This window comes from Gouania willdenowi, chromosome 3 (genome assembly GCF_900634775.1).
Source record: "Gouania willdenowi chromosome 3, fGouWil2.1, whole genome shotgun sequence".
Taxonomy (NCBI): domain Eukaryota; kingdom Metazoa; phylum Chordata; class Actinopteri; order Blenniiformes; family Gobiesocidae; genus Gouania; species Gouania willdenowi.
Genome location: NC_041046.1, coordinates 22,246,226 through 22,257,005, shown reverse-complemented (window position 1 = coordinate 22,257,005; position 10,780 = coordinate 22,246,226). Strand labels below are relative to the sequence as shown.

The window sequence follows — 10,780 nt, the reverse complement described above, 5'->3', positions numbered from 1 at the left end:
ATATATATTTTTATTAGCTTAATTTATAGCAAAATACTTGTTTCAGGAGTCGCTGCTGGTGCTTCTTCTCAGAACAGCATGGAAAGCACATTTAGATGGGTTACTGCATCCTAAGGCTGCCTTCACACCTCAGGCATCATGAAATGTTTGCGTGACCAGATTACATACAAAGTCAATGGGGTAGAGGGGGTAAGAAAACCTTCTCCTGTTGAGTGATGCAGTCTGATTCGCGTGACAAGAGCGTTGGTCGTGGCATGCGCGCTCCCGATTTTTTGTGACATTCGTCATTTGCCTGAGTTGAAAAAAATTGAATTCCAAGTAATGTTTTGTGTTTGTGTTTTCTTGTTGACAATGATGTCAGGCCATCTACATGGATACTGGTCTTTTCACCCATTTCCACCCCTACCCCAGTTCCTGAAGCAAACAGTGAAACTCACCGAGTTGGATGCATCGCTGGTTAACCTGGTGAATCCAGGAACGGCGGCGTCAAACGTTTTAACGGCACTTCAGCTTTCACACAAGGTAAAGAGCATCGACTCTCCTGGGGTCCTCCATAGTTGATGGTGAAAAGAATGGGAGTCTGGTTAGCAGCGCTTTTATGTTTGCTTCAGACACGCATATGAAGCGAATATAAGGAAAATGAGGTATTTTTCATCAGCAACAAAATTGTCTTTATGGTCAGACTTCATTTGAATTAAAAGTTTTGAGATCATATTATATATCATATTATTGGCATTTTGAGAAAAAAAACATCGAGATATGAGTTTCGGTTCATATTGCCCAGCCCTGGCTATAACGCTGAATGGTTTATTGTTTTTAATAAGTGCATGATTTAAAAAAGAAAAAAACAAAGCAAACAACCAAAAAAAAAAAAAAAAAAAAAATAAGTAGAAAACAGTCTTCATTGTTTATAAAAAAAATAAAAATAAATAGTTTCTTTAATGATAAAGTCTCTGAAATTTGTCTATTTATATTTTTAAACTGTTGTTCTCTTATCATTTTACATGTTCTAAATAAAGACATCAATAAATCATCAAACCATGTTTTGTTTTGTTGGTTTTTGTTTTAGTGTACAGGTAATTCGCTTTTAATTTTTTTTTTGGTATACTCTAACCGAATGTTTGGATTTCTTTTGTTCAAAAAAATTACTTAAAAAAAAAAAAAAAAAAGAAATCTATCTAACTATACGCTTGTAGTTTTATTGTACTACAATACCCACAATACAGTGGAAAGCCAGCGTCTGTGCTTTACGACGTTTTCAAACGATTTTCGACAATTGGTGGTAAAAATACACAGAAGAAGAAGAAGAAGAAGAAGAAGAAGATTTTCGACATACGCGTTCGTAGGTTTAACGTAAAGCGTTTACTCGCTGTTTAAATGTTAGTGAAGAGATATGTTTAACAAGAAGCCTCGGAGAAACTTTCGACAGAGGAAAAACAGCTCCAGTGATGAAGATGAGCAGGAAAGGAAGAGCGGAGGAGCACCAGAGGAGAACCAGAGTGTTTCTGTGGTGGTGAATAAACCGACTAAAGCTTCTCTGAGCCGCGGGATCTCATGCAGCTCCAAGCGGGAAGCTACGCCTCCGAGGCCGGGGAGCAGTGACGAAGAGGACGGAGGGGCTTTGGAGCGGACGGAGGAGAGCATTACAGATAAAGAAGGGACCAAAATTAAAACAAACGCTATTCTTAGTTTCTCTGACGATAAAGAAGGTACGTGGAAAAAGCTGCTTTATTACACTCGTTTACTACAGAATAATCTGAGGGGGTGTTTAATTAAGGATGTCACTATTATTGATTTGTCAGATAAATAATTACGATTGTAGGGATGATCACAATTCTATTTGCATTAATTGATTTTACACTACCATGAACAAGTAAACTCACATGAACACTCATATAGGTATTGAATATAAATGTATTTCCATCTTTAAATGCTCTCATAACAAAATACATCACCAATGTAAAGTAAACAAAAAAAATTACATAAAATGATAGTAATAATCCCATTGAATGTGCTGGAGAACAAGAAAATAAAACACATTTAAAATATATATTTGAATAAATGTAAATAGAAGTGATTATATTATGCAAATATTTTAACTATTTAAAGGACCAAATATTAATCATCATGGGGGATTCATATATATTAAATATTTAGGATATTAAAATCATTTTTGATCATTTGTTTGTCTTATTTTATGTGGCCAAAAGAAAATACCGATCTGTTATTTAAGTCCTTTGATTATATTTAAAAGGGATCATCTTCTAATCTGGTCTTCTGATTCTTTTCTGTTTCAACAGGTGGAGAATCAACCTTTCAGTTAAAGAAATCGTCTGATAAAGCCGTGCTTTTCCAAGTCAGGAAAAAGAAGGAGACTTCACTTACCACGACCACCCACAACAAAGGTACCTGGGACGTATCACAACAGCGTTGCGAGAAGAGCCCACACATCAGAAGCTGTGGTTTCTTGCACTCAAAATGCTCTGTTTTGCTGCTGGAGGGAAAGTTAATACTGATCAACATTTCTCCACCTTTCTTCCTGTCTTTCAGTGTCAGTAGTTGAAAGTGACCCATCATCAAGCCCTTCCATAGAAAATGATAGTCAACCGACTTCACCAGAGATTTTAAGCCAAGATGATGATGAGAACAGCGCTTGTGAAGATAAATACAGTCATGATGGAGGTGTTGGGTCTCCATCAGACTTTAGCCGCACTGCTACTAAGCCAGGTAAGTGTTGGTATAATTTTATTTTCAAAGAAAACGAAACTAAAACTTTGCTTTCTGTTTCTGAACGTGTGTTTGTATGTTTTCTTTTTTTATTTAATTATCTGTCTGTGTGTTTTGTCAGCCATCAAAATCCCTAAACGTGAGGAGATTGAGGCAGCAAAGAGACGGCGGCATGCTGCTCGAGTGCAGAAAGACTTCATTCCCATCAGTAAAGATGGCCAGAGCTCAGCTGGCAGCAGCCCAGATCACTGCAGCAGGGATGGAGCAGATGATAAAGATGAGGATGAGGATGATGATGATAATGAGCCAGATGATCACCAGAAACGAATCGAGTTTGCTCCACGATGGAAGAGCATCCGGGAAAGGATTGCAGAGAAGCTCGGTAGGTGGAGCAAAATGTTTGAATGAAATGTAAAATATGTGCTAGCACTGGTCCAGCTTCAGGAATATAACATGTAATTCTTAGTTGGATCCTGCTGGTGTGAAAGGGATATTTTTTGATTTGTGTTTTTTTTTTTTTTTTTTTAATTGAGGAGGAAGTGATGGAAGCCTTTCAGAAACTGAAGAGGAAGAGCAGGAACTTTGGGAGGAGACACAAATTGGGAAAGGAGTGAAAAGACGACCAGGCGAACAGGTCACACACTTAACTTGTTCTTTCTGTCGCTTTTTCTCCCTTATCACCATGTAGAGATTATCATCTTGTTTTATTTAATTTGTCATACTAAATTTTAGCGTACTTTACTTATTATTTGTCCTCAGAGTCCATCCGGCAGTGAGTCTAGTAGCTGCAGCAGCATTGGGAGACGGGCTAAGGAGAGGCATAAGAAAAAAATGGCTGCCTTATCAAAGACTCTCCCTGTAGTCACTATATCAATGGTAAAGAGGAGAATCACTAAGAAGTGAGTATTTTCATTCAGAGGGATTTCTTTCTTATGCTTTTTATATTTATCTGTCCATTTTAGAGTTAGTATGGCCAGAGAAAGCACTGTGGCCTGATAACTGATCTAAAGCATTGGCTGTGTGTGCTTCACTTGTGTTATTTTCAGGTTGGACTCTCTCACAGAAGTCTACAGAGCCCGACAGGCGGAGCTTAGGAGGATGGAGGGTGATGTAGAGAACGCCAGGAGTTCTGCGGAGTTGCTGGAGGAAAGTTCATCACAGAAGGCGCTTCAGTTTTACAGATCCATGACCCTCTATGTCCACAACCTGGTGGAGTGTTTGAGAGAAAAGGTCATTGCGATTATTTTTCTTAAATGATTACTTTAGAAGAAAAAAATTCTTCAAATCATAATAGAAAATGTATTGGGGACCCCTGGTTGATTGTAGGGCTGCACAATTAATCGAGAATATAATCGTGATCACGATTTTGTTTGCCACGATTAAATTATCCGGATTGTCGGCAACAATTACATTTAAAATGTGGGCTCTGCTTTGTATCTAATTAGTCACTTTGTCAACCAGTAGTCAGCCAACCACCAGGGTAAAAAAAACACATGTTAAGCGACCCTATAGTGGCAGCTTTGAGTCACTCTGTGGACTGATGAGAGCTGTGATTGTTTTCAATGAGCTGCATTTTGTGATAGCCCAATATTTTTCAGTATAATTTTTATTTAAAGCTTCATTTTGCACTGTAAACTGTTCACATATTGTGTGTTTTAAAAGTAGTGCAACAAAAATACAGATTTTTTTCCCCTAATATGATAATGATAAATAATTGTGATTATAATCATCATGATAACAATATTGATAAAAATAATTGTGATGATCATTTTGGCCATAAATCGTGCAGCCCTAGTTTATTTTGGTATACAAGTATCAGTGTTGGTATACCATGAGAGATACATTTACTGCCATTTTATTTATTTTTTTTATCATTTGTTTACAAAAAAGAAAGCGAGAAATCAATTTAGTGACTGAAAGTCATTTCCTCACTTCAGATCGTTGAGATCAACTCCTTGGAGTTGGAAGTGCACAGTCTGCTGTGTGACCAGATGGAGGCGTTGATGGATCAGAGACGAGCTAAAGTTCAGGAGCAGGCAGAGCGCCTGCAGCAGCTCAGTTGTGAGTAATGTCTGTACAAAGTGTCTGTAAATCAGAGGTGTTTAACTGGTCCTTGAGGCCTCAGCCTGTCATGTTTTATATCAGTGGTTCTCAAACCTTTTTGGCTTGAATACCCCCTTTCTCTTATTTCTGAATCCAAGCACCCCATTTGTCCAACTACATTTTGTTCAGAATACTGTGAAAAAACACTATAGAGCAGTGATGTCAAACTCATTTTAATTCAGGGGCCGAATATGGAGCAGTTTGATCTCATGGGCCACAGATTTTATGCAGTAAAATGAGTCATTTCAACATTATTTCGTCCATTTTGCACTTCTACGTATACATAAAATACAAAATATGTAAGAAACCGACAACATCCAAGCAATAAATCACAGATATCAGTACCAACAGGATCTTCACTTTAAATTTCCTAGATTTTGTGACCAATTTCTATTTAAATAAGGGAAATATTGTGTTATTATTTGAGGAAAATTGAAGGATTTTGTAAGAAGTTTTGGTTTTTTTCAACAGTTTAACATTAAAAATGACTGAATGCGTGCGATATGAGCACCAGGAAAACTGTGAGCACCTGCAAATTTTGTTAAGTATTATTTACACAATGATTCACGTTTTTTTCTGTCATTTTTACTTTCTCCTGCGGGCCGAATTGGATGCTCTAAAGGGCCGAATTTGGCCCCCGGGCCATGAGTTTCACACACGTGCGATGGCGCATACTGATGGAATTAATGAGTGATTGATCACACACATTTTGAAGACTCTTCTATTTATTTTTGTTCTTACTGTTTACTTTTCTATTTTATGGTGTTGCTGCATCGTCTGAATTTCCCCTATGGGGATCAATTAAGGTTTCTTCTTCCTCTTCCTCCTCTTCTTCTTCCAAGTGGAATGAAACAGTATTTAGTGGATCCTAAATATAATTATTCCTACAGTTTTGATCATTTCCGGTCCCTTTCCCATTCACCCCTTGTATTTTCAGTTCATGTTCTAATCAAGTTCATTCCCATCATCATTATTATGATTATAATTTTTAACTAAAAATGAACATAAACCCCCATATTTTTCAGGTTTTATTTGCTAATTTTCCACTCTCTCTCAAGTACTGGCGACCGTGGTAGAGGGTCATCTTCTGATCGAGAGGTTGGGGGTTCAATCCCAGTACCTGACTATGTGTCGAAGTGTCCTTGGGCAAGACACTGAACCCGAAGTTGCTCCCAGTGGTCGACTAGCGCCTTGCATGGCAGTCCTGTCCCACTGGTGTGTGAATGTGAGGGTGATTGGGTGAATGAGCTGATATGTAAAGCGCTTTGAGACTACTTCAGTGTGGTGATAAAGCGCTATATAAATCAAGTCCATTTACCATCCATTTACTGTTTTGTATGACTTGAACACCTTATTCCCTCAGGGGTCTTGTTATCAGGCCTTTCAGTTAATGACTTGTTGTGTTCAGTATGTTGGAGCTGGGACTTGGACACTTCTCTTGTAAATATTCCTGAAGTAAAATACTAATATTAACTGGACAATTGCAGATAATTCAGACAAGCAGGAAGGAAGTTCATCCAATGGAGCGGACCGACAGTGGTGAGTGAACCATGACTACTGTAGAACTGTAATTTATGTGTATGATACAGAGAAGGAAAGAAACATGGACACTGTGTCTTTCTTGCAGTGAAGCAAAGACTAGTTTTATAACTGATGAAGACTGTGGTATCCCTGAGGACACAAAGCTTTCAGCAGAAGATGAAGATGAGCTTCAGAAGAAACTATGTACTGTGGAATTCATACTATTTTCTAAATGTACATCTGTAAACCAGTAATCTGTTTTAACTGGCCCACTGCATGTTAGACCTGCAGGATATGGAGCAAAATTCGTATCTTGATATTTTTTCTCAAACTGTCGATATACGATACAAATCTCGATTTTTTTTTTTTTTTAATAAAAATATATCTATATAGGCGATATTGTAATTTTCGATAACGCCAAAATAGAAAACTCCATGTATTTTTATAGTGTGTTGTTGGAGTACATTTTTGGGTTTTTCCTGCCCTTTGTGCATTTTTGTTATGTTTTTGTGTATTTTTCTGTTCTTTACATTTATAATGTAATGTTTTATTTAGTGTACAATAAGTCTTGTAATATAACTGCTCTCTGCTCTTTATTCTAGCTGACATCCTGCTGAGGTCTCGAGAAGTGTTTTCTGACGTCCAAGAGGAATTCTGTGACGTTAAAAAGATCCTGTCTCACTTTGAGGAGTGGAGAACATTATACTCGGACTCCTACCACACTGCGTACATCTCACTGATTCTGCCAAAGCTTCTGCATCCCATCATCAGACATCAGCTGCTGATGTGGAATCCTCTTAAGGTGAACACACTGAAACACAGAAGTGCAAATATATGAGGACATGGTTGACATTACACAGCGGAGCAGCTCTGTTTCATTAAATGTAACTGTCTGTCTGTCTGTCTTTCGCTCTCTCTCTTTCAGGAAGACAGTGAGGATTTTGAAAACCTCCCGTGGTTCACAGGCATTGAGACTTTTTGTCACGGACATGGCCATGAGGAGCTGGAGCACACAGACAGACAGACGCTGTCTAACGTCGTAGAACGAACTGTTGTACCAAAAATGACAGGTAACTAGAAAATTTGCATTTCCTGAAGAGAATGCAAGTGAGGATGTAGGTGCTGGCCCACGTCATTGAACACTGCATTAGCTTAGCATTAGCATGCATTTGCATTAGTATTAGCTAGCATTAGCTTACATTATCATTATCCTTATCTAGCATTAGTGAGCATTAACATAACATTAGCATTAACATTAACCTAGCATTAACACTATCTAACATTAGCATTATCCTAGTGTTAGCGTTGGCCAAGCCATGGCATTAGCATTAGTATAGCATTAACATTAACCTTGCATTACCTCTAACATAGTAATAGCATTAGCATAACATTGGCATTGAACTAGCATAAGCACTAACCTAGCATTAATGAAACATTGGCAATAAGGTTGAAAAAGGTGAATGGGTTGAAATTGTTGAGAAAAGGTTGAAATATGGTTAAAGGTAGTAGCTGAACATGTTAAAGGTTGAATGCTCAAAGTCAGTTGAAGAATGGCTGTGGATGAAGGGCTTGAAAGTTGAAAAAGCTGAAGTTTCCAGTAGAAATGAATGGGAAAGGAAAAATGTATTAAGTCAAAAAGTTTAAAAGTTACAAATTATAAAAGCGATAGCATAAATCTCAATAACTTTCAGAATGTTTTGATAGCTTATTTGTCAAAATCGGATAAAAAATGGTGTAAGAGATAGTAAGGATGTTTCCTCACTAATAATGAAATGTCCAGACAGTGTACAAAGACAAAATATCATAGCTCAAAGTAATTCAGTGCACAATTATGTGTGTGTGTGTTTTTTTTTTAAATGTGTCAGTACTGATGCCTGTGTGTGTACTGGTTTTGTAGCTATAGTGGAGCTGCAGTGGGATCCTCTATCACACCAACAGTCCGTTTGTCTGTCCAATGTTTGTCACAAACTGAAGGAGGACTACTCCATCTTTGAAGGAGAGCAGAGTAAACCTGTCAAGGTGAGTTTATTTATTATATACACTTAAATTATTCTACTACTACCCAGAGGTGTAAAGACTACTGATATATCCTATTCAAGTAAAAGTAAGTCATACATAAAATACTCAAGTACAAGTAAAAAGTAGCTCAATTAAACAGCACTCAAAGTAAAAGTTACTAGTTGCTTTCACTTCCAATGTTTATATTTGGTAAAAAATGTTGCCATGGTTCCCTTGCATACAGTAAACATCTCATGTATAAACTTAAAAAGGAAGAGACCAAATCTTGCACAATTGGAACTTAATTTATTTTCCTCAATGGCATCTGTATAAAATAAAAGGTTTGTAAAAATGTACAATTGAAAATTTATAACACCAATGAATTAAATTCAAAATAAAGAGAGATTTCCACTCTAAGTATAGCTACTGCACTTTTATGAAAGCTAAAGCATTCAATGCCAGTTTGGCACCGTGCATTACGTTTAATCTGATTGGTCGCCTTTTTGGTGATACACTTGATTGTTGTGTGGTCATTTAATTTTTGGTAGTGTTCGATGATCATTTTAAAACAAAAACAAAATTATAGTTTACTCAGTAACAGTTGGGTGTAGAAATGTAATGAATTACTTTACTTCTTTTAAGAAGTACTTAAGGAAAAGTGAAATGACTGATTTAGAAAAGTACAAGTACCCATAAAAGCTACTTAATTATAGTAAAACTAAAACTAAATTTAAGACCAGAGGAGACCTGGCATTCCAGGCTGTAGCTCCCAGACTCTGGAATAACCTGCACCAGTCTCAGGGAGCTCAACTGTGTGGACACTTTTAAAAAACTGCTGAAGACGTCACTTTACAGAAAAGCTTTTAGTTAACTGGATTTTAATTTTTATTTGTCCTTTAATGTTGCTGTTCTTATGATATTTATGCACTCTTGTTTTATTATTCTATTGTGTTGCACTTGTACTTTTACCACAACTCTGTACAGCACTTTGTGATTTTATCTGCAAAAAGCGCTTTATAAATAAACTACTTACTTACTAACATGAGTACTTGTAATCTGTTACTTTCACCTCTGCTACTTTACTTGCTAGTACTTTATTATTATTGTTATTGTTATTATTATTATAGCCTGTTGAAGTGATAATGGGCTGAGCATTTCAAGAAAAGCTGTTTCCTGATATACATTTGTGTGTGTGCGTGTGGTCACACAGGCTTTCATGGAGACTGTTATCCAGAGATTAAGAAGTTGTGTCGATGATGATATCTTCATTCCCTTGTATCCCAAAAAGTCAGTATTATGTGTGTCTTTGAGCATTAATGTCATTGTCCTTTTACTGTTAATATATGGTTTTGTTTGTTTGTTGCTCATTTTAGTCATGCTCCTGTCTTTAAATGTTGATAATGTAATAAATCTGCTGCTGGTGTATTATTAATGCAGGTTGCTCGAAGACAGGTTGTCTCCTCAAAGGCGTTTCAGAGATCAGCAGTTCTGGACCGCTGTAAAGGTATTTTTGAAAGACACATGAGTCCCAACCATTTTCTGGAAGAGTAATTGTTTACAAGCTGCTCATTTATGTTTTTTCTTTCTGATTTTGAAATTGTAAGCTGTTGGAAAACATGGGACTGTTTGAGTTTCTGCTGCCAGAGCCTGTGTTGAAGGAACTGATGTTGGACAAGCTGTTGAATCGTTATCTGATGATCACTTTATCCAGTCAGACACTGAGCTGGGGAGCTGTTGATCCCTGCACAAAGGTACTTATGGACTTCCACTAGAATCTGCATTTTCACTGTTTTTTATTTGTCATAAAGAGATGCTTTAGTGATTTGTGATGGCTTTTGGCGATGAATGAAGCATTGTGTTGGGATCTGTTTCACTCCATAAGAGATCCCATTTTTTCCCTGTTTCTCCTCAGATTGCAGATAGTCTGCCACTCTCCTGGTTTAAAGGTGAGAGCAGCTGTTTGCCTCAGCTGCAGAATTTCAGAAGCCACATAGTTCACAAAGTTCATACCATCTGCAAAGAGCAGCAACCTAAAGATCCAAACACCAGGTAATCGCACAACATCTATTACATTTACCAGTTTTATTACAGAATGAAAACAATGTTTTGACTTGGTAGTTATTTTAAACATTTCTTTTAAAAACATGTCCTTTCCCCACACTGTAAAAGTAACTTTTGAGCACCATGTACCCTGTTTACTGCAGGTCTGCTGTGACTGAAGCATTGAAGGTTCTCGGTAGGATCCGTTGTCATGAATCCATCATGACTTTAGCGCAAAAGTATCGCTATGAAGACGTCATCTACTCGCACCAGCTGCTGAATCAAGACGCCACATGAAGTGACTGATGAAAGTTGAATACAAACATTGAACACTTAATGTGTTGTTTTTACAAGACTCAATTTTTCCACAGTTAGTAATCATTTAAAAGTT

At 37.2% G+C, this 10,780-nt stretch overlaps 1 protein-coding gene across 2 annotated transcripts; it reads left to right on the top strand.

The window, feature by feature from the left end:
• The first annotated feature begins 1,288 nt into the window (after positions 1 to 1,288).
• Positions 1,289 to 10,774, top strand: gcfc2 (GC-rich sequence DNA-binding factor 2). Of its 2 annotated transcripts, none has more exons than XM_028438167.1 (18): positions 1,289 to 1,709; positions 2,301 to 2,405; positions 2,551 to 2,727; positions 2,849 to 3,109; positions 3,264 to 3,361; positions 3,487 to 3,626; positions 3,774 to 3,957; positions 4,665 to 4,788; positions 6,318 to 6,369; positions 6,458 to 6,555; positions 6,954 to 7,153; positions 7,277 to 7,421; positions 8,249 to 8,370; positions 9,560 to 9,636; positions 9,787 to 9,853; positions 9,954 to 10,100; positions 10,262 to 10,398; positions 10,554 to 10,774. In XM_028438167.1, the coding sequence occupies exons 1-18, from the start codon at positions 1,394 to 1,396 to the stop codon at positions 10,684 to 10,686; spliced, it is 2,583 nt and encodes an 860-aa protein (XP_028293968.1). In that variant the 5' UTR covers positions 1,289 to 1,393; the 3' UTR covers positions 10,687 to 10,774. The 2 variants fall into 2 exon arrangements, with proteins under 2 accessions (XP_028293968.1, XP_028293960.1); XM_028438159.1 differs by having other exon boundaries at positions 3,261 to 3,361; positions 10,554 to 10,773.
• Positions 10,775 to 10,780: the final 6 nt, after the last annotated feature.